We start from the raw sequence: 26508 nt of genomic DNA, 5'->3' as shown, positions 1-26508 counted from the left end.
ATGCCCAGCCAATCAGAATGAGTTTATAAACACAACATTTAAAGTGTTGGTCCCATGTTTCATGAGATGAAATAAAAGATCCTAGAAATGGTCCATATGTACAAATAGGGCTGTTGCGGTGACCGTATTACAGCCACACCGGGGGTCACGAGTCATGAATGCAGTCAAATTCCACAAGACTGTTGAGTCACGATAATTAGGCTTATCCAAGCTCTGTTGCTGCTGTTTGTCATTAGTAGCCTACCAAATTTGCTAACTGCCTGGTACTCAGCACTCTATATTGTCCCTCTAATCACTCTGACATCAATGCAAATGTAAACAAAAATCTAATCCAACACTTCATGAGAGCTCATGTTGCGCAGCATTTCAATAGGCTGTGCAATTGCGAGAGAAACAGAGTGATTGTCACGTTCTGTCCATCGTTCGTATGTGTTTTTCTTGTTTTAGTGTTGGTCAGGACGTGAGCTGGGTGGGCATTCTATGTTGTGTGTCTGGTTTGTCTATTTCTATGTTTGGCCTGATATGGTTCTCAATCAGAGGCAGGTGTTAGTCATTGTCTCTGATTGGGAACCATATTTAGGTAGCCTGTTTTGTGTTCGGTTTTGTGGGTGATTGTTTCTGTCTCTGTGTTTTGCACCAGATAGGGCTGTTTTTGGTTTTCCACGTTCATTGTTTTGCAGTGTTCATGTTTATCCATTTTTTGATTACACATGAGTCAATATAACCACGCTGCGTTTTGGTCCTCTACTTCACCACAGGAAAACCCTGACAGTGATGGCCTCTATTTTTAAAAAGAGGAGGATCCCTCTACTATTTTTATTTCTCAGCTTTCCTAATATTATGCACATTGCTTATCTTTACAACAGGAGTATAGCCTACCTGGCTGGCATGAAAATAAACAATGGGAAAAGCATCCTCCATTTGCTATTTGATGACATGTATTTTTTCCGCTCCCCCTGTTTGGAGACAGGGCATGATAACGGTTCATTCTAAATCAAAACAAATTCCACAAATATATTATTTAGTATATGTAAAGACAAGATTAAATCAAGAATAGTCTTTTTCAAATCAGTCACAACTCATGTAGACTAGACCATTGGCTTATATATTTGGATGAAGTTTGTATCACAACTAAAGTGGCCAAATAATGTCTTCAAATTAAGCACATTAATCTGCTTTACAAGGGTTGTAGAGCCTAACTGGCATACATAAACAGCGCATGAGTTTCAAGTTCGGGGAAGATAATTTTCACCATAAAAATAAACATTTATAATAAAAGCATTACATGCATACTGTAATCTCATTTGGGTCACTTTTGATAATGGTGTTTTCCCGCTAATGGAACATTTGTGCTTATAGCATACTGCCATGTGCACATTGCTGTGCTAATAATGCGAAGAAAGGTTTTTTGGAGCAGGTTTTCATCAAGGATCTCTCTGTACTCTTTTCCATTCATCTTTCCCTCGATCCTGACTAGTGTCCCAGTCCCTGCCGCTGAAAAACATCCCCACGGCATAATGGTGCCACCACCATGCTTTTACCATAGGGATGGTGCCAGGTTTCCTCCAAATGTGAAGGTTAGTATTCTGGCCAAAGTGTTCAATCTTGGTTTCATTAGACCAGATAATCTTGTTTCTCATGGTCTGATTCCTTTAGATGCCTTTTGGCAAACTCCAAGCGGACTGTGATGTACCTTTAACTGAGGAGTGGCTACCGTCTGGCCACTCTATCATAAAGGCCTGATTGGTTGAGTGCTACAGAGATGATTGTCCTTCTGGAAGGTACTCCCATTTCCACGGAGGAACTCTTGGAGCTCTGTCAGAGTGACCATTGGTTTCTTGGTCACCTCCCTGACCAAGGCCCTTCTCCCAGATTGCTCAGCTAAATGTTCGGATCTGTTGCGTCAGCCACATAGCGTTTTTTTATGCTTTGGTATATATTGCATCCCACAATTGTCCCAGAGTATGTTTAAAATATTTATTTCTTGCACAGAATAGAATAGGTCAACTTTTGTACCGTGTGGGATAGTACATTGACATAGGCTAGTCTTTTTGCTGTTCGTTAGGCCAACTCATCTAGTTGGCTGACGAACAGTAAATGTAGACAGTTCTTCCAATATCTTCAATATGCACCTCTGAATTGTATAAGGACTCACGCAGTTGCGTCCCTGATGTGTCTGCCTTAACTTGTAGCCTGTGAGAAAGACCCAATCACGTGATATAGAGCCATATGAGTGAGAGGTGCTTCGGAGCACGCAGAACTCAGGGACAAGGGCATAACGGGCACTGGCCACAAAAGACGTGGATTTTTTTTAGGGTGAATTACGGCCACACAAAGGGGTATGCCAGCGTGAAATTAGGGGCATTATCAACTGCTTGTCAAATTGTGAATGAGAGACTGAGGAAGTGTGTACTGCCTGCTAAATAAACATATCAGAGCTCCTATCTTACAAGCAACTTTTTTCAAATCATCATTAGTGTCGCATCATGCAGCCCTACAATGTATTAAAAATCAAAACATATAGTCCAACATGTGTAGAACAACTAAAGTTACATTAATAACTCAAAATTAAGCATATAGTAGTACCTACTTCTTTGTTAACTGCTCAACACAGAATAGCTGCATGTACGCACTCCCTCAAATCGTTTGGAGAAAATATCCTTTCTATTTGAATCAGCTTTTTTCAATTGTATTCTTCATACTATAAAATAATATAAAATAATGCCACGGAATTCTAAGCTAATCTTGTCCGCTAAATGAACTAGTGTAGCCCACAGGCACAGACATAGCCAGATCAGGACCTAACAGGACCTAACATAAGGATAAGGATAACTTGTGCAAATTCTCCCACTTAAAAAGATGAGAGGTCTGTCATTTTCATCATAGGTACACTTCAACTATGACAAACAAAATGAGAAAAAAAATCCAGAAGAATGCCACGAAGTTACAGGTGAGAGCCAGAAATCTTGCTTGTTTGTAGGTGACCAAATACTCATTTTCCAAAATTTGGAAATAAAATTGAGCAGACACATGCACATTTGTGGCCTGCTGCAGGTCATTTTGAAGGGCTCTGGCAGTGCTCCTCCTGCTCCTCCTTGCACAAAGGCGGAGGTAGCGGTCCTGCTGCTGGGTTGTTGCCCTCCTACGGCCTCCACCACGTCACCTGATCTACTGGCCTGTCTCCTGGTAGCGCCTCCATGCTCTGGACACTACGCTGACAGACACAGCAAATCTTCTTGCCACAGCTCACATTGATGTGGCATCCTGGATGAGCTGCACTACCTGAGCCACTTGTGTGGGTTGTCGACTCCGTCTCATGCTACCACTAGAGTGAAAGCACCACCAGCATTCAAAAGTGACCAAAACATCAGCCAGGAAGCATAGGAAATGAGAAGTGGTCTGTGGTAACCACCTGCAGAACCACTCCTTTATTGGGGGTGTCTTGCTAATTGCCTAGAATTTCCACCTGTTGTCTATTCAATTTGCACAACAGCATGTGCAATTTATTGTCAATCAATGTTGCTTCCTAAGTGGACAGTTTGATTTCACAGAAGTGTGATTGACTTGGAGTAACATTGTGTTGTATAAGTGTTCCCTTTATTTTTTTGAGCAGTGTATATATATATATATATATTCCATGTCAGATATATATATTTTCCATGTCAGATATATATATTTTCCAATGTTTATTCAAATGGAATGGAGTAGAACAGAAAACACACACATGTCCACTGCACCTGCTACTCCTCTCCATTTCCATATGAAATAGCCATTGGGTGCTGTTCAGGGGAGGGCAGGCCCACAACAATGGCCGGAGTTGAATGGAACAGCACTTCACCTTAGTGACTGTTCCCTCTGCTCTACACAATACATATCTGTTTATTTTATGTGATGATAAAAGGCTAATACAATACAAATATTTTTTAAATGTTTTCTGTCACAGTGATAGCGACTCCGACTGGGAGCCCCCGGTGTCAAGCTGTCCACTCCACCTCTGCCCCCTCTACTCCTGCCTCCAGTGGTGTTCATATGCCACAGTTCATTACTGCAGGCATGAGTGTGGCTCAGGGCCAAAAGGGCACAGCATGGAGGCGTTGTTGTGTTCTGTGTTGCATGAACTACACCACTTGTTCAGTTTGCCTCTGATTTATATCAGAAAGAGACTGCTATGGGACATGGCACAGGCACCAACATAGTGTGTAGAGGACTTCCAAAGGGTGTACTGTTTTTTAAATATTTATTTTCTAATGTTTTTTAAAACTTTTTTTGTGTGTGTGTTTGAATTGCTTTTTGATATGTTGTATATAGTTATTTACACTGCCACTTGGGTACATTTGGGCAACTTGTGTGGGACACCTGGGTGACTTCATGCTAAATGTCATGTAGCTCACCCATTCCTGAGGTTAAAAGAGAGGTTTGAATCAAGTATGATGCCAAGGTACTTGAAATCAGATACCACCTGGAGCTTCTCCCCTGACACAGACATCTGGCTCAGTAGTATCAGTTGCCCTCTTTGTGAGGAATAAGCAAACAGATTTTTTATGTTGAGATGCAAACATGAGTCACTGAGGCACTTTGTAACCTGGACCATTACAGTGGAGATTGTTCTTCGCTGTGTTGGTGGCAGCCTTCACACTCGGCTCCATCAATCCTTTCAGCTAAATCCCAATTATTATTATTGTTAATGACTATTATTATTATTATTTTTGTTGTTCTATCATGGTTTTGTCTTGTTTCTGTTTTGTTTTAACGGTAACAGGCAGTTGGTGCTATTCTATTTAGAGTTCCAAACTCCCTGGCACATGGTGGAACTAGTCCCCTTTGTCCTGCTGGATATATTTGGTGGCCTCTGGGGGGTGGACTTCATCAGGCCTAAAATCGCATGGTGCCGAAGACGTGAGTAGTGGACAGTTAGCAAGATGCACACACAGCAAAATGAGATCAATGACGTGGTGCACATATGTGTACATACAGTGCCTTCAGAAAGTATTCAGCTTTATTCTAAAATGTCCTTCACCAATCTCACACAATACCCCATAATAACCAAGCAAAAACAGTTGTTGCTCATTTATAAAAACAACAACATAAATATCAAATTTACATAACTATTCAGACCCTTTACTTCGTTGAAGCACCTATGGCAGCGATTAAAGCATCGAGTCTTCTTGGGTATGATGCTACAAGCTTGGCACACCTGTATTTGGGGAGTTTCTCCCATTCTTCTCTGAAGATCCTCTCACGCTCTGTCAGGTTGGATGGGGAGCTTTGCTGCACAGCTATTTTCAGGTCCCTCCAGGTATGTTAGGGCTCTGGCTGGGCCACTAAAGTACATTCAGAGACTTGTCCTGAAGCCACTCAAACGTTATCTTGGCTGTGTGCTGAGGGTTGTTGTGCTGTTGGAAGGTGAACCTTCATCCCAGTCTGAGGTCCTGAGCGCTCGGGAGCAGGTTTCATTCAAGGATATCTCTATACTTTGCTCCGTTCATCTTTCCCTCAATCCTGACAAGTCTCCGTAGGGATGGTGCCAGCTTTAATCCAGATGTGACGCACTGCATTCAGGCCAAATAATTCAATCTTGGTTTCATCAGACCAAAGAATCTTGTTGGTCTGAGAGTCTTCAGGTGCATTTTTAGCAAACTCCAACCCGGTTGTCATGTGCCTTTTACTGAGGAGTGGCTTCCGTCTGGCCACTTTAACATAAAGGCCTGATTGGTGGAGTGCTGCAGAGATGGTGGTCCTTCTGGAAGGTTCTCCCATCTCCATAGAGGAACTCTAGAGCTCTGTCAGAGTGACTAATCGGAATCTTGGTCACCTCCTCGACCAAGGCCCTTCTCCCCCGATTGCTAAATTTTGCCGGGTGGCCAGCTCTAGGCAGAGTCTTTGTGGTTCAAAACTTCTTCCATTTAAGAATGATGGAGGCCACTGTATACCTGGGGACCTTCGATGCTGCAGAAATGTTTTGGAACCCTTCCCCATATCTGTGCCTCCATCAAGCTCTGACATGCACTGTCAACAGTAGGACCTTATATAGACAGGTGTGTGCCTTTCCAAATCATGTCCAATCAGTTGAATTTACCACAGGTGAACTCCAATGAAGTTGTAGAAATATCTCAATGATGATCAATGGAAACAGGATGCACCGGAACTCAAGTTCGTGTCTCATAGCAAAGGGTATTTACTTATGTAAATAAGGTATTTCTGTTTTGCCATGGAACAGATGGCGTTAAACCACGATGACAGGGTCATCTTCAAGGGCTGTTGCTCTTCAGTTGCAGACTCTATCACCCAGGGTTGAATGACATGGCGGGGGCTGCTGCATGTTTGGGTAAGGAGATCACTACATGGCCATGATGGGAGGGTCAACAGTGTTGAGGTTAGGGATAGGTGTATGGTTGGAGTTAGTAGGGATGTGCGTCATTCCTTTCAAGACGATCCAATATGTGTCTTGATACATGGACTGAAAAAACACAGGAAGAATATGTTTTTGTTTGAAATGATTCGGGTCGATTCGGTTTGATTAGAGGAACGAATTCGGTTTGATGCGATCCAATTCAATGCATTAACATTTGTTGATGCACTAACACGTGATGCGCCCTAGGCGGTCAGATCCTCCCTTGGTAGTGCTCAGGAGGGTATGAGTGTATGGAAGGTGGATGGGATGGAAGCAGACACAGGATTCCTAACTATCTCATTATTTTTTCTTTCCCACAGTAACCATTCTCTCTGCTACTCACCCATTGTCTGCCTGCCTGTCTCTCTTTGTCGGTCTCTGTATTTCTGTCTCTCTCTTCATTTACATTTACATTTAAGTCATTTAGCAGACTCTATGTGTCTATGTTTGCTTTGTGAGTTTGCCAATCAGTTCCACAGGTGATGTGTGTGTTTGCCAATAAACATATTTGATAATGAGGTGTGAGTCATTGTTGTGAGCAATGTTGGACTGTGTGGCTGATCTGTATTTGTTAATATGTGTCAGTTAATATGTAATCTTCAGCTATGTGTCCATGAGGCCCATTACAAATTACAAATCAGTATGTGTTTGCATATCGCTGTGTGTATGTACTTTAGTTGTATGCGTCTATGATGAAATCCTCCCCACTTTCTCTACATCCTCCTTCCCCTCGTTTCCCCCCCTTCGTCCCCCATCCCTCTCCTTTAACTTTTAGACAACACTCGCATGCGACAGGAGGAGATGGTCAGTGCCTTGTTTAGTGTTCTTCATGGAACACGTGCTCCCCCCCAGCCCACCACCGGACCCCCTGCTGTCAAACTAAGGGGTAAGGTCCCACACACACACGGATAGTATGTTATATAATGTTATGTTTATATGATATTATGTTTATATGATATTATGTTATATTTGAATAGGTATCCTGGACCTTAGTCTCTTCACTGTGACAGACCATACCCCCATGGAGATAGCTGTGGACATCTTCAGGAAGCTGGGACTCAGGCAGTGCCTGATCACATATAAAATGTGAGTAGGGGATCGGGTGTGTGTGTGTTGGGGTCAAATCCATTTAAATTCACTCAATTCAGGAAGTAAGTGGAAATTCTAATGTACATTTTTCTCAATACTTCTCTATGAGCAAAATTTTGCATTTGAACTTCAGTTTGAACTGAAATGGAATTGACCCCAACTCTCAGCTTGAAGGCAAGGAGGGTTGTCTCAGAACCTCAGATAACAGAATAGTCACTTAATCACCAAAACATTCTATTCTATTCTATTGTCTCTACAACAATCAAGACTACAGGAAAGATTCCTTATGTAAATACACAGAGTGTACAAAAACGTCTGAGTGTTCCAGAGCGCAGAATAACTAATGAATTTACAAACGCTCAACACCCATTGAATATGAGGAAAATGCTACCGTAGTTCTACCAACACATTGCCACTAGCACAGTCAGTGTAGTCAGCTCAGCTATCCCCGTTGAGACCATATCTGTGCCTCGACCTGGGTTGGGCAAAACTAAACATGGCGGTGTTCGCCTTAGCAATCTCACTAGAATAAAGACCTCCTCCAATCCTGACATTATTGAAATAGATTGTGATACTTCACATCTCAAAATATAGCTACATAATGTTAGATCCCTCACTTCCAAGGAAGTTATAGTCAATTAACTAATCACTGATCATATTCTTGATGTGATTGGCCTGACTGAAACATGGCTTAAGCCTGATGAATTTACTGTGTTAAATGAGGCCTCACCTCCTGGTTACACTCGTGACCATATCTCCCGCGCATCCCGCAAAGGTGGAAGTGTTGCTAACATTTACAATAGCAAATTTAGGCTGGGTTTCTGTACAGCACTTTGAGATATCAGCTGATGTACGAAGGGCTATATAAATACATTTGATTTGATTTGTTTGTACAGTCATCTCAAATAAAACTGTGAAGGACCTCTGTGTTACTCTGGACCCTGATCTCTCTTTTGACGAACAAATGAAGACTGTTTCAAGGACAGCTTTTTTCCATCTACGTAACATTGCAAAAATCTGACATTTTCTGTCCAAAAATGATGCAGAAAAATGAATCCATGCTTTTGTTACTTCTAGGTTAGACTACTGCAATGTTCTACTTTCCAGCTACCCAGATAAAGCACTAAATAAACTGCAGTTAGTGCTAAAACCGGCTGCTAGAATCCTGACTAGAACCAAAAAATGTGATCATATTCCTCCAGTGCTAGCCTCACTACACTGGCTTCCTGTTCAGGCAAGGGCTGATTTCAAGGTTTTACTGCTAACCTACAAAGCATTACATGGGTTGTTCCTACCTATCTTTCCGATTTGGTCCTGCCTTACATACAAACCTACACGTACGCTATGGTCACAAGACACAGGCCTCCTAATTGTCCCTAGAATTTCTAAGCAAACAGCTGGAGGCAATGCTTTCCCGTATATAGAGCTCAATTTTTATGGAATGGTCTGCCTACCCATGTGAGAGATGCAGACTCGGTCTCAACCTTTAAGTCTTTATTGAAGACTCATCTCTTCAGTAGTGTCCTATGATTGAGTGTAGTCTGGCCCAGGAGTGTGAAGGTGAACAGAAAGGCACTGGATCAACGACCGCCCTTGCTGTCTCTACCTGGCCGGTTCCCCTCTTTAATTCTTTCTTTCTTCGTCTCAGAGGACCTGAACCTTAGGACCATGCCTCAGGACTACCTGGCATGATGACTCCTTGCTGTCCCCAGTCCACCTGGCTGTGCTGCTGCTCCAGTTTCAACTGTTCTGCCTATGGAACCCTGACCTGTTCACCGAACCTGCTACCTGTCCCAGACCTGCTGTTTTCAAATCTCTAGAGACAGCAGGAGTGGTAGAGGTGCTGACCTGAACGCACCCTCGACAACTACTGTGATTATTATTATTTGAACATGTTGGTCATTTATGAACATTTGAACATTTGGCCATGTTCTGTTATAACATAATCTACTGCATGGCAAGCAGTACTGGAGTGCCAAGCCTATGACCAAAAAGCTCCTACCCCCAAGCCATAAGACTGCTGAACAATTCATCAAATGGCCACCAAGACTATTTACATTGACCCCCGCCTTTTTTTTTTACACTGCTGCTATTCGCTGTTTATTATCTAGGCATAGTCACTTTACAAATTGCCTCGGCTAACCTGTACCCTCGCACATGGACTCGGTCCCGGAACCCCCAGGATATAGCCTCGTTATTGTTATGTCATCTTCATGTGTTACTTTTTGATTCAATTTTTTTACTTTAGTTTATTTAGTAAATATTATCTTGACTCTATATCTTTAACTGCATTATTGGTTAAGGGCATGTAGGTAAGCATTTCACAAAAAGGACTATTCGGAGCATGTGACAAATAAAATTTGATTTGATCTGAATTCATCAGGAAGTGAATAGGGGATGTTGTTCCCACTATGACAATTAAAACCTACCCAAACAAAAAATCGTGGCTAGATGGCAGCATTCGCACAAAACAAAAAGCGCGAACCACCACATTTTACCATGGCAAAGTGAATGGGAATATGGTTGAATACAAACAGTGTAGTTAATCCCCAGAAAGGCAATCAAATAGGCAAAAAGTCAGTACAGAGACATAGTGGAGTTGCTATTCAACAGGTCAGACATATGTGGCAGGGCCTACATACAATCCTGGATTACAAAAGGAAAGCCAGCCACGTCACGGACACTGACGTCTTGCACCCGGACAAGTGAAACACCTTCGCCCGCTTGAGGATAACATGGTGAAACGGACGTGGCCCGCTCCCAAGAACTGTGGGATTTCGTTCTCCGTGGCCGACCCTCGCATGGCTGCCGGCCCAGACGGCATCCCTAGCCACGTCTTCAGAGCATGCTCAAACCAGCTTTCTGGAGTGTTTACGGACATATTAAATATCTCCCTATCCCAGTCTGCTGTCTCCACTTGATTCAAGATGTCCACCACTGTTCCTGTATTCAAGAAAGCCAAGGTAACTGAATTAAATGACTATCGCCCCATAGCACTCACTTCTGTTATCATGAAGTACTTTGAGAGGCTATGCTATGTAAGGATCATATCACCTCTACCTTACCTGACACCCTAGACCAACTTCAATTTGCATACCGCCCCAATAGATCCACCGACGATGCAATCGCCATCGACGATGCAATCGCCATCGCACTACACACTGCCCTATCCCATCTTGACAAGAGGAATACTTACAGTGGATTTGATACGTTTTCAGACCCTTTGACTTTTTCCACATTTTTTACGTTACAGCCTTATTCTGAAATTGATGAAATTGTTTTTTCCCCTTTCACCAATCTACACACTTTTACCCCATAATGACAAAGCAAATGCAGGATTTTAGTTTTTTGGCAAATTTATAATAAAAAAGAAGAAGAAATATTTCACAATATTTCACACAAGTATTCAGACCCTTTACTCCGTACAGTTGAAGCACCTTTTGCAGTGATTACAGCCTTGAGTCTTCTTAGGTATGATGCTACAAGCTTGGCATACCTTTATTTGGGGAATTTCTCCCATTCTTCTCTGCAGATCCTCTCACGTTCTGCCAGGTTGGATGGGGAGCGTTGCTCCACTAGTTTTTTCAACTCTCTCCAGAGATGTTCGAATGAGTTCAAGTCTGGGATGTGGCTAGGCCACTCAAGGACATTCAGAGACTTCTCCCTGAAGCCACTCATGTGTTTTCTTGGCTGTATGCTTTGAGTCGTCCTGTTGGAAGGTGAACCTTTGCCCCAGGCTAAGGTCCTGAGCACTCTAGAGCAGGCTTTATTCAAGAATATCTGTACTTTGCTCAGTTCATCTTTCCCAGTCTCTGCAGCTGAAAATCATCCCCACAGCATGATTCTGCCACGACCTTGCTCCAAGTGATGCTTGGCATTCAGCCCAAAGAGTTCAATCTTGGTTTCATCAGACTAGATAATCTTGTTTCTCATGGTCTGAAAGTCTTTAGGTGCCTTTTGGAAAACTCCAAGTGGGCTGTCCTAATTGCTGGAGTGCTGCAGAGATAGTTGTCCTTCTGGAAGATTCTCCCATCTCCATTTAAGAATGATGGACGCCACTGTGTTCTTGGTGAACTTCAATGCTGCTAAATGTTTCGCTACACTTCCCTAGATCTGTGCCTCGACACAATCCTGTCTCATAGCTCTACGGGCCAATTTCTTCGATCTCATTGCTTGGTTTGTGCTCTGACATGCCATGTCAACTGTGGGACCTTATATAGACAGGTGTGTACCTTCCAAATCATGTCCGATCAATTGAATTTAGCACAGGTGTACTCCAATCAAGTTGTAGAAACAGTGATGATCAATGGAAACAGGATGCACCTGAGCTCAATTTCGAGTCTCAGAGAAATATATATATATATATATACAGTGGGGCAAAAAAGGATTTAGTCAGCCACCAATTGTGCAAGTTCTCCCACTTAAAAAGATGAGAGAGGCCTGTAATTTTCATCATAGGTACACTTCAACTATGACAGACAATGAGAGAAAGAAATCCAGAAAATCACATTGTAGGATTTTTTATGAATTTATTTGCAAATTATGGTGGAAAATAAGTATTTGGTCACCTACAAACAAGCAAGATTTCTGGCTCTCACAGACCTGTGGCTCTCACAGACTTCTTCTTTAAGAGGCTCCTCTGTCCTCTACTCGTTACCTGTATTAATGGCACTTGTTTGAACTTGTTATCAGTATAAAAGACACCTGTCCACAACCTCAAACAGTCACACTCCAAACTCCACTATGGCCAAGACCAAAGAACTGTCAAAGGACACCAGAAACAAAATTGTAGACCTGCACCAGGCTGGGAAGACTGACTCTGCAATAGGTAAGCAGCATGGTTTGAAGAAATCAACTGTGGGAGCAATTATTAGGAAATGGAAGACATACAAGACCACTGATAATCTCGCTCGATCTGGGGCTCCACGCAAGATCTCACCCCGTGGGGTCAAAATGATCACAAGACCGGTGAGCAAAAATCCCAGAACCACACGGGGGGACCTAGTGAACGACCTGAAGAGAGCTGGGACCAAAGTAAGTTCTACCATGTGATATCTTTTTTTTAAAGGCGTATTAGAAAGGATTACCTACACATACTGACCAGTTATGGACAGAAGCGATCTACATGGCAGACCAAACCGAACTCATCTCTTGGCATGTCCAAGCCCACTCATTCTCTCAGCCAATCATGGCTAGTGGGAAGGTTGCTATCTTTTTAATTGGCTAAACCAACTTAGCTCGTAATGACCAATTTTATTCATATTTACAGATGGCATGCACATTTGTTATTAAGGCACATGAAAGTTCACAGGTTTCAGAAGCCATTTCTGCCTAAAAATAAAGTTTTTGTTCAAATGACTCTCCTGTGAAGTAGTGACGTGTAACATATTCCTAGAATCGAGTAACAATTGTATCCTATCTGTTGTTCCTCTCCCTCTGTAATTCCTCTAGGTCAGTGAAAGTGAGGGAAGTGATGTGGAGAGTCACGGCTGAGCAGCAAAAGGCAGGGAGGAAGAGGAGTTAAAGATGATTGGAGGGATAGAGATGTGGAGCAAGGAGGGAGGAGTGGAGCAAGAGGAGAGCGGAGGGAGAGAGAAAGAGGAGAGTGAAGTGGAGGAAAAGGAACATGGATAGGAAGAGGGAGAGGAGGAGGTAGAGAATGAAGCAGAGGGAGAGGAGGAGGAAGAGGGAGGGGAAGAGGAAGAGCACACCCGAGTGTGTCTTCCCCAAGTCCCACCATTCACCCTTGTACCACACAGCCTGGGTCTAAAATGAAAGTCCAGGGGGTTTGGAGTCGTTTTTAGAAGTGGTAGGAACTTATATCTGTTCCTGAGCTTGTAATGGATTAAAACTAGAAAATGGGCGGGTTGACCATCTTGTGTGTGCATCTGGAGTGGACGCAGGGCAAAGAGTGGGAGATGTGTAGAAACCTCCTTTGAGTGCTCTATGTGTTCTGTGCCACTTTTCAGGATGGGGCAGTGCTTCCAGAAATGTCATGACTTGTTGTAGTCTAAATGCAAACCCCAAGTGAGAGTGTGAAATACAGTATGAATTTGTCCTACAGATATGTTATATACAGTTGTTTTGTATGTTCTATCTTTATCTGTCTCTATCAAATACTTGTTGCATTCACTGAATTGTTGTCTACTATAGTCGGCTACTATTTCCACATTTTGTGTCAGGCCTGGACTATATTAAATCTTAATGAGAGAGGTTTCCTACATTTTGAAATAGTATCTGAATAGTATTTGCATTTTTACATTGTTACAGAAGTAAGAATCATTGTCAATCCAATAGCCTACTTTGTGTGGGTTTTGAAATACTTTCTGAATATTGTCCTCTGGTCACATTTTGGATAATTGTATTCATTTATACGTAAATAATATTTGGTAAATAATATTTGGTACATTTTGAGTGAGTAATTTAGTCAAATTTACTACAATTTGAGTGTTTTTTATATAGTTTGTGTCTGTACACAATGGAAGACACAATTAGTGTTATTCCTATTGACATTAATGTTGTGTCATATTAAATAAGAGGTTGTGCTCTTTAAAACTAGGCTTACTAATTTTAATTTGTTCTTTGTTTTGAGTTATGTCTGTTTGAAATGTGTGAGAAAATGAGCTTCATCTTGAAAATGTTCAGTAATCTACAGCACCATTCTAGAGTTATATTGGGGTCTAAAGGGTTAAGAGATTGATGGGAGTGGTTGAGTGGAGCTGAATAGTGGGACCAAAAACAAGACAGCTAACATAAAATATACTGTGTCCGTAAAATGTATTTAGGTCCAGAACTTTTGTGAAACAGAACAGTTAAAAATATATGGCAAATAGAAATCAATCTGGAGGGTCTTCAGAGATGGATTAGAGGGATTGAGGGTAGCTGAAGGATTGGAATAAAAACAAACAAAAGATAACTATTGTAAAATACATTGTGTCTGTAAAATGTATATAGTATGTAGAAGGCTAAGTGTTGTTTTCCAATAGTTAAACAAATCAAAATATATTTTATATTTGAGATTCTTCAAAGTAGCCACCCTTAGCCTTGATGACAGCTTTGCACACTCTTGGCATAAAATAAAATAAAAAATAAATAAAATCGCAAAAGGCCACACATTTTGCTGTGATGATTACAAACTGTGGTATTCACCTAACAGATACCGGAGCTTATCAATATTTGATTTGTTTTCAAACTATTTTTGTGTACTTGTAATCTGAGGGAAATATGTGTCTCTTATATAGTTGTACATTTGGCAGGAGGTTAGGAAGTCCACCTCATTTTCTGGGCACAAGTCTGCCTATGGCTTAATAACAAGGCTCGCTGAGTCTGTACATCTCTCTCCCTTCCTCTTTCCCTCTCTCATAAGCACACTTGGCTCTCAAGGAAAGACAGGCTATGTGCCCACTGCCCACAAAAATTGCTAAATTGGCGCCTCGCCTCGAGCTCCGATAATAGATTGCAGGTTTGTACTTCTTTTGTTGTTGCTTTTTTTCAAGTGTTTTTCTCAAATTTTCTGAAACAGTTTGTTTTGTGCATTACTACATAGACCCAGTTAGAACTATTGGAATACGAATTGCTGGGTACTCGCTGGCCACCCGACATCCCCGAACAATGGACTAGCTTCTTCAGCGAGGCCTACCGGAGAGTAGGAAGCGAAGACTCCGATGGAGAGGCAGACATGTCGGGGTCTTAGTGAGATTAACCACACCAGGCCCTGGGTCTGAACCTCGCCCTGTGCAACAGGGTCCTGAACTTCCTGACAGGCCGCCCCCAGGTGGTGAAGGTAGGAAACAACACCTTAACTTTGCTGATCCTCAACACAGGGATCCCACAAGGGTGCACGCCTCCAACTCAAGTTTACAGACGACACAACAGTAGTAGGCCTGATTACCAACCATGACGAGACAGCCTACAGGAGGAAAATAACCTCTCCCTCAACGTCAACAAAACGAAGGAGCTGATCGTGGACTTCAGGAAATAGCAGAGTGAGCACGCCCCTATCCTCATTGATGGGACCGCAGTGGAGAAGGTAATAAGCTTCAACTGCCTCAGCGTACACATCACTGATGGTCCTTCTGTAGCTCAGTTGGTAGAGCATGGCGCTTGTAACGCCAGGGTAGTGGGTTCGATCCCCGGGACCACCCATACGTAGAATGTATGCACACATGACTGTAAGTCGCTTTGGATAAAAGCGTCTGCTAAATGGCATATATTTGGAAATGGTCCACCCTCACAGACCATGTGGTGAAGAAGGCGTAACAGCGCCTCTTCAAACTCAAGAGAACATCAACCACCCGAGCCATGGCCTGTTCACCCGCCTATCATCCAGAGGGTGAGGTCAGTACAGGTGCATCAAAGCTGGGACCGAGAGACTGAAAAACAGCTTCTATGTCAAGGCCATCAGACTGTTAAATAGCCATCACTAGTTGGCTTCCACCCGGTTACTCAACCCTGCACCTTAGAGGCTGCTTCCCTATGTACATAGACGCAGAATCACTGGTAACTTTAATAATGGAACACTAGTCACTTTAATAATGTTTACATACTGCTTTACTCATTTCATATGTATATACTGTATTCTATCCTACTGTATTTTAGTCAATGCTACTCTGACATTGCTCATCCTAATGTTGATATATTTCTAAATTCCATTCTTCTACTTTTAGATTTGTGTGTATTGTTGCAAATTGTTAGATATTACAACACTGTTGGACCTAGGAACACAATATTTTCGCTACACCAACAATAACATCTGCTAAATATATTTATGCGACCAATAAATTTTGATATGATTTGATATGGCTGTTGTCGGCCAAAAAAGCGTCATTAAATTGTTGCCAGCAGCACAGTTACAGTTACCAACGATCTGGATAACATGAAAACTGCCTAACCAGCTCTGCTAGAGTGTGTAAAATGGTCAGAGTGAGGTGTTCTCTCATTTGTGTCTGGAAGTAGCTAGCAAGCTCACTTAGCTTGGGTGCTTGACTGCAGTTGTGAGGTCAGAATGCTCAGGATCAACCCTACTCTTCGGCAAGAGCATCCAGTGTTCGCTCTGAACGCTCTGCGAGTGTAACGCTCTGAATTTATGAACAGACAATCTGACAACACTTTGAATTTACGAATGCCCAGAGTGCATTCTGAGGGCACTCCAGATTGAATTTACAAACACACCCATAGACTGACCAAGTGAATCCATGTAAAAAATATATGATCCCTTGTTGATGTCACCTGTTAAATCCACTTCAATCTGAGTAGATGAAGGGGAGGAGACAGGTTAAAGAAGGATTTATAATCATTGAGACACGGATTGTGTGTGTGCCATTCAAAGGTCGAATGGGCAAGACAAGACAAATATTTACACTTTTTAAGTGCCGGGGTATGGTAGCAGGTGCCAAGCGCACCGGTTTGAGTATGTCAAGAACTGCAACGCTGCAGTATTTTCAGAACATCAATACATACAGTTAGTGAAAAGGCAAAGTGTGTGTGTGTGAATACATCCTCATCTCCATTCTCAGACAGAGAATGTATAAGGGCACAAGGTGAGACCCGGATGCAGACACGGGAGGCAGATGGTTCAAGTCTCTGATATTTAATAGTGTCCAAAGGGCAGGCAAGAGAATGGTCATGGACAGGCATAAATATCATAACAAGGTCAAAGTCCAGGAGGTACAGTGTGGCAGGCAGGGTTGAGGTCAGTGCAGGCAGGTTCAGAGTCAAAACTGGGAGGACTAGTAAAAACAGAGAAAATGATATTTCCTCAGCCTGAAAGAGAGAGAGAGAGAGACTACTCAAAAGTATGAAAAGGAATAACCCAAGGAGGCTGAGATGCAAAAATAATATAATTAATTTTATTCATGCTTTAAAGAATACAAAAAAGTCTTATACATTTCAGCCTACATTTCAGGACATGTATTAAGAAGACACTCCAGCTGTGCATAACAGATGCAAGCAGATAGTTGACTAGATACTGATGAATAGGGAGTCAATGCATATTAAGAAGGAATATGTAGAAGATTATAAAAAAATGTCACATCTAAAAAGACAAGGGCCTCCCATGTGGCGCAGCAGTGTAAGGCACTGCATCTTAGTGCTTGAGACATCACTACAGATCCCAGGCTGGCTGTGACCGGGAGACTCATGAGGCAGAGCACAATTTGGGGTGGGTTTGGCAGGCTATGCCATTGATTAATGACATTAACATGTATTGGGGTTGACATCCATACAAGCATTATACTCAGATGTTTACCTCAACATAGTGTGTAATACACATATAAACAGTTGCCTAAGTGTAGGCACATTTTGCTGGGGAGATTTGGGATGGAGATGCAGGTGGGAAAATGGTGCAAGTCATTTTACTTCATGCTATCTTTGCTGAGTTCCTATGTCAATCACTGGGAAACAGACTCCAACATCTCAGAAGAGGTAAGGTGTTGTCTTTTTGTTTAGGCAGTTGTTGTAATTAGATGGATGGATATAGAGATTATCCCTGAATGCTATGAGTGGTACGGTGCAGACTAATTTATATGACAGCTCCACAGAGCGCAAGAAGTATGAAAGCTTTAACTTCTACAGAGGCCACATGCTGTATAGCCACTTCAGATATCACTGCAGATGTCGGATTGATCATGCAGAGCCTTTAGGCTGCTGACCTGGAGTTGCAGCCTGGTCTCTTAGACGAGACGTAACATAGTAAGCGTACATCCGAGACACTGAAATTAGTATGATATGTTACGTTTTGCATAGTTACAGAAGACAGAAGGTTATGAGGGTGATTGGTCCGGTTGGATGGATGAGCGTAGAAAAGTGAATATTTAGCAACCCAAAGGTTGCATATTCAAATCTTGTCATGGACAACTTTAGCCTTTTAGCCAATTAGCAACTTTGCTACTACTTTTTTTCCGGTTCTGACCATTCTGCCGGCTCTGACCCTGAGCCTGCCTGCCGTTCTGTACCTTGTCACACCACCCTGAATTACGATTTCTGCCTGCCCTGAACCTGCCTGCCATTCTGTACCTTTTGGACTCTGCTCTGGAATACTGACCTCTGCCTGCCCTGTTGTTTGCCTGCCCCCCTGTTTTTGAAATACACTTTTGTTACTTCAAAACTGTCTGCATCTTCTCCTGAGCCTTGCCACTTGTTAGCTAACAATTCCCCTTTAAACCTAACTCCTAGCCTTAACCCTAACCTTAACCCTAACCCTATCCCCTAGCCTAGCTAAAGTTAGCCAGCTAACTAACATCAGCCTTATCCACCTAGCCACCTAGCAATTTGGAATTCATAACGTATCACATATTTTGCAAAATCATAACATTTAGCTTGTTTTGCAAATTCGTAACATTTTATACGAAATTGAAAATATCATACTAAAAGGAGTGTTCCTGGATTTACTTACAGAATAATACAAAATGCTCTGAGACCAGGTTGTAGCTAGTAAACTGGAAGATCATGAAACACATCATAGCACCCAGTTTGCAATATATTGCAGTGTTGTCTAATAATGTTAATGTCAGGGCTACAATTTATTTTTTGTTGCGTTAGAATTGTAATGTATCATGTCTGTCCATAGTCCGGACTTTATCGAGAGCAGAGTCCAAACTTTCTGTGGAGCAGACTCTGTGAAGGATATTCGATCAAAATGTATTTGATTCAATGATAATAGAGTGCAGATGCGTCTGATGCATAAGAATTGGCTGCATGGCAAGCCCCTTTTCAAAGAGTCAGGGTGGAAGTTCAATGCGTAAATCCCCTAGATGGGATGGCATCCCACCGGAATTCTGTTTAACGTTTTGGTCTGAACTTGACCCAATATTATTAGAAATGGTACAAACATCAAATCAAATGGGCTTTTTCAATGGAAATGTAACCTGTTTGGGATAGGGGGCAGCATTTTCACGTTTGGATGAAAAGTGTGCCCAGAGTGAACTGCTTGCTACTCAGTCCCAGTGGATTTGGATAGAAAATACTCTGAAGTTTCTAAAACTGTTTGAATTATGTCTGTGAGTATAACAGAACTCATATGGGTCGCAGGGTAGCCAAGTGGTTAGAGCGTTGGACTAGTAACCGGAAGGTTGCAAGTTCAAACCCACGAGCTGACAAGGTACAAAACTGTCATTCTGCCCCTGAACAGGCAGAATTTGTTTTTAAACTGACTTGCCTTGTTTAACCTCTTGCTCCTACCTGACACGCAGGCATCCCATCTAGACATCTGGAAATGCAAATGCGCTACGCTAAATGCTAATAGTACTAGTTAAAACTCAAACGTTCATTAAAATACACATGCAGGGTATTGAATTAAAGCTACACTCGTTGTGAATCCAGGCAACAAGTCAGATTTTTAAAATGCTTTTCGGCGAAAGCATGAGAAGCTATTATCTGATAGCATGTAACACCCCAAAAGACCCGTAGGGGACGTAAACAAAATAATTAGCATAGTCGTCGCTACACAAACCGCACAAATAAAATATAAAACATTCATTACCTTTGACCATCTTCTTTGTTGGCACTCCTAGATGTCCCATAATCACTATTGGGTCTTTTTTTAGATTAAATCGGTCGATATATATAGCCTGGATATCGATCTATGAAGACTGTGTGATAAACGGAAAAAAATAGCGTCTTATAACGTAACGTCATTTTTTTAAATTAAAAAAGTCGACGATAAACTTCCACAAAACACTTCTAAATACTTTTGTAATGCAACTTTAGGTATTAGTAAACGTTAATAAGCGATCAAATTGATCACGAGGCGAAGTATATTCTTTAGCTATCCGTCTGGAAATAATGTCCGGGTAAATCTCAACCAAAATATCCGGTCGGAGACCGGAAGAAATGCGCTGCCTTGCGTCTGACCAAGAAACAAATAGTAGGCAAATGACAAGACTCTAGACAACGTGTGGAAGCTGTAGGTATTGCTACCTCAGCCCCATTAAATGTGGTTCACCTTTATCAATGGGTTCAAGTCGCGCATGGATATATTTTTCCATTTTCAGTGATCAGATTTTCCTGCACTTGCCGTGATTTAATAAAGATGAAATAAATATGACAGGTGAAAACCTGAGAAAAATCCAACCAGGATGTGGGCAATCTGAGGATTGTAGTTTTTCAACTCTTGGCCTATCGAGTCTATGGGGCCAACTTGCACTTCCTAAGGCTTCCACTAGTTGTCAACAGTCTTTAGAACCTTGTTTGATGCTTCTACTGTGAAGGAGGGGGGAAAGAGGGCTCTTTGAGTCAGTGGTCTGTCAGAGTACCACGCACATTCACGTGATAGTTAGCTTGAGTTCCATTGCATTTCTGTAGACAAAGGAATTCTCCGGTTGGAACATTATTGAAGATTTATGATAAAAATATCCTAAAGATTGATTCTATACTTCATTTGACATGATTCTATGGACTGTAATGGAACTTCTTGACTTTTCTTCTGAACTAAGTGATCGCACATTGAGCTTTAGGATTACTGGTCTAAATGCACAAACAAAAAGGAGTTATTTGGACAAAAGATTAACTTTATCAAACAAATCAAAAATGTATTGTGGATCTGGGATACCTGGGAGTGCATTCTGATGAAGATCATCAAAGGCAAGTGAATATTTATAATGCTATTTCTGACTCCTGTTGACTCCAACATGGCGGATATCTGTATTGCTTGATTTGTTGTCTGAGCGCCATACTCAGATTATTGCATGTTTTGCTTTTTCCATAAAGTTTGTTTGAAATCTGACACAGCGGTTGCATTAATTAAGGAGAAGTATATTTCTAATTCTGTGAATAACACTTGTATCTTATATTAAAGTTTATGATGACTCTTTCTGTAACTTGATGTGGCTCTCTGCAAAATCACCAGATGTTTTGGAAGCAAAACATTCCTGAACGTAACGCACCAATGTAAACTAAGATTTATGGATATAAATATGGACTTTATTGAACAAAACATACATGTATTGTGTAACATGAAGTCCCATGAGTGTCATCTGATGAGGATCATCAAAGGTTAGTGATTCATTTGATCTATATTTCTGCTTTTTGTGACTCCTACTTTGGCTGGAAACATGGCTGTGTTTTTGTGACTTGGCTCTGACCTAACATAATCATATGTTATGCTTTCGCTGTAAAGCCTTTTTGAAATCGGACACGGTGGGTAGATTAACAAGAAGTTTATCTTTCATTTGCTGTATAGGACTTGTTAATGTGTGAAAGTTACATATTTCAAAAATATATTTTTGAATTTTGCATGCTGCCTTTTCAGCGGAATGTTGCGCTAGAAAGGTTAAGAGGCTGTCTTGGTAGCTGTTGTTATTAGCCAGTCACAAAACTGCAGAACCATGCTGTGAAGGCGGATTTGGCGCTCAATGCCGATGGTGTGGTCGATATTGTCGAACGCGTTGGAGAAGTCAGCGGTAATGAGTGTGGTAATTTAACTTGAACTCTATCTCTGTCTCTCTCACCCCTTTTCTCTATCTTTCTTCTCCCTCACTCCCGATGCGTGCCTCTTGCTCCAGTGCTCACGATTGTTAAAGTAAGATTAAAATATAGAATCTTCCTGACCCCCATCCTTTTTCTCTACCTCCCTCCCTTTTTTCTGCTTCATCTCTTTCTCATGAGGTGTGACTAATTACTTTCACAAGAAGGTTTTAACACCTTGATGAAACTAAGGACTCGTCTTTTGGACATCAACATTCAAATAGATACATTTTATATATTCTATCGAAAAAAGTATTATTTGGTTGTGCTTATGAAGGTCTTAGGTAACATTATAATATACATGTACTTTTTCTAACATAGTGTTAATGTGGGCTATATGTACAAATGTAAAAACACAAAAAACGAATACAATAAGTTAAATCCATCAGCCAAAAATACATTATAATTTCATTTTGGCAGATCTTGGTTATTACATGTCCTCAAAAAAATAGCTTATAACACAAATTATGTTCATGATATCTAAATTCTAACAACATGTGTGTTAATACACTTATTTAGTACAAGTTATGTAGGTGAAGGGGGACAGGACTTTACAAATGACAGAGTAATAAAACGTTTACTTCAACATGACGCTCTCTGTGCTTCTAATGTTAAATATGAATGTGTGTGTCTGTGTGTGTGCAGGCATGAGCACAGATATGGCTCAACCAGTATCCAAGCACCTGCCCCTTTGCCCTCCCGGTATGAGGGCATTTTATGAATTACTTTTACATTTTATTTTGAGTCTCTTTTAATTTTAAATTTGAATTTTAAACCTAACGAATTGCCCATCAAACTAAATAATTTGATAAGCTCTCGAAAATTTCTCGTCCCCTGCCCCAAGAGCGCACTCGTCTTTCTTGCATGCCATGTTCACTGACTGTGGGCGCTGGGCGGGGAGACTTGAATATCTGTCATGTGTGTCTCTGACTGTTAGGGACAAAGAATTTGGCAATTTGACTGCTTGTCAGATGTGAGCAGCAGAAACAAACTCATATCAAGTAAAAACCTGTTTGTTTCAACAGCATTGCTATGTAGCATATTTACAACGTCGTTCGCTCTAATCAGCTGATAGCCACTCTTTTCCTGATGTCATAAATCTCTTGCCATCTCTAGATTTAGGAATCACTGTCACTAGCTTACTTACAATGTGTGATGAGTGAATGTGTTGTTGCAGAAAATAAAAAGGCTTATAAATGTTGACATTTTGTCTGTAGAGGCAGTTGGTATGTTGTCTATTTCGAGTTAAGAACTATGACAGTCGATTTACCTTTCTTTTTTGGGGGGATGCTGCTAAGTGCTGCTACACCAGCAGCAGTGACAGGAACGGGAAGGGGTGTGTGTGCTTGTGTTTGTTTGTGTGTGCCTGTGTGTGATTGTGTGTGTGTGTGTGTCTGATTGGGAACCATTCTTAGGTAACTTTTCCCCACATGATTTTTGTGCCTAGTTAATTTCTGTTTAGTGTTTTCACCTTACAGGACTGTTTCGGTTATTCTCTTGTTTATTTTTGTTATAGCGTTCAGTTTTAATAAAACCAGCATGAACACTTACCACACTGCACTTTGGTCTGATGACTCCTCTTCTTCAGACGACGAATACCGTTACAGAGTTGTAAATCCCTCTGTGAGTCCTATACTCTATATTGTTTTATTAGTGACTGTCTATATGTAAATTATCTACATTGTACATTCTAGGAACTCATTTACAGATGCTGTTAGGGTTGTTGCAGGATACTCTGCTGACCTATAGTCCTATGTGAGTTTTGTCAAATGTTGTCAGTCAATTTGTCTGTCTGCGCCTGTGCTCATGCCTGCATGTCTGCCTGTACAGTGGTTCCTCCTTTAAAATTTTGCGGGCTGCTGCAGATTTCTATGGCACGTTATTTAATTGTCAGCCATTTTTACCATTAATGCTAGTTAGTGCTAGTTTGACCACCAGAGGGCAGCCTTAAGAAGCATTTCATAGTATTCAATATTGGCATTACTAGAGAATGTAAAACCTTTTTTGTAAGAACATAGTATATGGGATTGATTTTAAGAAATGTAGCTTAATTAATTTGATGAATTTTATGGTGTTTCTATTCCAAGAAAATTAAAAACGAAACCCTCAGGGATCCCGTAAGGATGGAACGGAAAATATGCCACTGTACAACGTGATGATCGGGAGTAGGCTAAGAGCATAAGAGGACTGGAGGATTCTAAATTAATATCTTTGGATAATTTTTCCTTCTTGCAAATCTGATCTGTATATAATTATATCATTCTAAATGAATTACTATTAATAATAGTAATAATAAATTGGTCTTGATCAAAAAAAACAAAGACATTTTCGTTTTAATTTCACCTAGAGTGAGCGAGAAAAAGGCCATTATTGAACATGGGGTGAGACATTCTCACTAATTTGTAAATAATGCCAGTTTGTTATTTAGAATTATTTTTTTCTGTTTTTAGAGGGAGAGAAACCAAAAGCCGCCTCATGGGTGTCATGGTGGCGGTGGGCACTGGTATCGAACCAGCATCTGTAGCAATGCAGTTTGCACTGTGGTGCAGTGTCTTAGACCGCAAAATGGTCTAAGTGCTGATCAATTGCCTTGGGCTACTGACATTAAGGCTAATCTGAAGATGGTGCTGGCTAAAGCTAAAACTGGCGAGTGTAGAGAGTATAGAGATATTGTTATCCACGTCGGAACCAACGATGTTAGGATGGAACAGTCAGAGATCACCAAGCGCAACATAGCTTCAGCGTGTAAATCAGCTAGAAAGATGTGTCGGCATCGAGTATTTGTCTCTGGCCCCCTCCCAGTTAGGGGTAGTGATGAGCTCTACAGCAGAGTCTCACAACTCAATCGCTGGTTGAAAACTGTTTTCTGCCCCTCCCAAAAGATAGAATTTGTAGATAATTGGCCCTCTTTCTGGAACTCAACCACAAACAGGACAAGCCAGACCTGCTGAGGAGTGATGGACTCTATCCTAGCTGGAGGGGTGCTCTCATCTTATCTAATAACATAGACAGGGCTCTAACTCCTCTAGCTCCACAATGAAATAGGGTGCAGGCCAGGCAGCAGGCTGTTAGCCAGCCTGCCAGCATAGTGGAGTCTGCCACTAGCACAGTCAGTGTAGTCAGCTCAGCTATCCCCATTGAGACCGTGTCTGTGCCTCGACCTAGGTTGGGCAAAACGAAACATGGCGGTGTTCGCCTTAGCAATCTCACTAGGATAAAGACCTCGTCCATTCCTGTCATTATTGAAAGAGATCATGATACCTCACATCTCAAAATAGGGCTACTTAATGTTAGATCCTTTACTTCAAAGGCAATTATAGTCAATTAACTAATCACTGATCATAATCTTGATGTGATTGGCCTGACTGAAACATGTCTTAAGCCTGGTGAATTTACTGTGTTAAATGAGGCCTCACCTCCTGGCTACACTAGTGACCCTATCCCCCCGCGCATCCCGCAAAGGCGGAGGTGTTGCTAACATTTGCAATAGCAAATTTCAATTTATAAAAAAATGCAGTTTTTGTCTTTTTGAGCTTCTAGTCATGAAATCTATGTAGTCTATTCAATCACTTTTTATAGCTACTGTTTACAGGCCTCCTGGGCCATATACAGCGTTCCTCATTGAGTTCCCTGAATTCGTATCGGACCTTGTAGTGATAGCAGATAATATTCTAATCTTGGTGACTTTAATATTCACATGGAAAAGTCCACAGACCCACTCCAAAAGGCTTTCGGAGCCATCATCGACTCAGTGGATTTTGTCCAATATGTCTCTGGACCAACTCACTGTCACAGTCATACTCTGGACCTAGTTTTGTCCCATGGAATAAATGTTGTGCATCTTAATGTTTTTCCTCATAATCCTGGACTATCGGACCACCATTTTATTACGTTTTCAATTGCAACAAATAATCTGCTCAGACCCCAACCAAGGAACATCAAAAGTCGTGCTATAAATGTACAGACACAAAGATTCCTTGATGTCCTTCCAGACTCCCTCTGTCTACCCAAGGATGCCAGAGGACAAAAATCAGTTAACCACCTAGCTGAGGAACTCAATTTAACCTTGCACAATACCCTAGATGCGGTTGCACCTCTAAAAACTAAAAACATTTCTCATAAGAAACTAGCTCCGTGATATACAGAAAATACCCAAGCTCTGAAGCAAGCTTCCAGAAAATTGGAACGGAAATGGCGCCACACGAAACTGGAAGACTTCCGACTAGCTTGGAAAGACAGTACCGTGCAGTATCAAAGAGCCCTTACTGCTGCTCGATCATCCTATTTTTCCAACTTAATTGAGGAAAATAAGAACAATCCGAAATTCCTTTTTGATACTGTCGCAAAGCTAACTAAAAAGCAGCATTCCCCGAGAGAGGATGGCTTTCACTTCAGCAGTAATAAATTAATTAACTTCTTTGAGGAAAAGAAAATGATTATTAGAAAGCAAATTACGGACTCCTCTTTAAATCTGCGTATTCCTTCAAAGCTCAGTTGTCCTGAGTCTGCACAACTCTGCCAGGACCTAGAATCAAGAGAGACACTCAAGTGTTTTAGTACTATATCTC

The 26508-nt window shown here is 41.4% G+C and overlaps 1 protein-coding gene across 1 annotated transcript; it reads left to right on the top strand.

Moving 5' to 3' along the window:
- Positions 1-7170: 7170 nt before the first annotated feature.
- LOC124014163 (H(+)/Cl(-) exchange transporter 4-like) lies at positions 7171-9185 on the top strand. Its single transcript, XM_046328919.1, has 3 exons — positions 7171-7277; positions 7369-7477; positions 9129-9185. Exons 1-3 carry the CDS (start codon positions 7178-7180, stop codon positions 9142-9144), a joined length of 225 nt encoding a protein of 74 aa, XP_046184875.1. The 5' UTR covers positions 7171-7177; the 3' UTR covers positions 9145-9185.
- The last annotated feature ends 17323 nt before the right edge of the window (positions 9186-26508 follow it).

Source organism: Oncorhynchus gorbuscha, linkage group LG25 (genome assembly GCF_021184085.1).
Source record: "Oncorhynchus gorbuscha isolate QuinsamMale2020 ecotype Even-year linkage group LG25, OgorEven_v1.0, whole genome shotgun sequence".
Classification (NCBI taxonomy): domain Eukaryota; kingdom Metazoa; phylum Chordata; class Actinopteri; order Salmoniformes; family Salmonidae; genus Oncorhynchus; species Oncorhynchus gorbuscha.
Note: the sequence above shows the minus strand (reverse complement) of the source record. Positions and strands in the feature narration are given on the sequence as shown.

Coding starts and splice junctions, on each gene's coding strand:
- LOC124014163 (XM_046328919.1), top strand. CDS start 7,178: ATGCGACAGGAGGAGATGGTCAGTGCCTTGTTTAGTGTTCTTCATGGA. Junction 7,278..7,368: donor CCCTGCTGTCAAACTAAGGG/GTAAGGTCCCAC, acceptor ATATTTGAATAG/GTATCCTGGACCTTAGTCTC.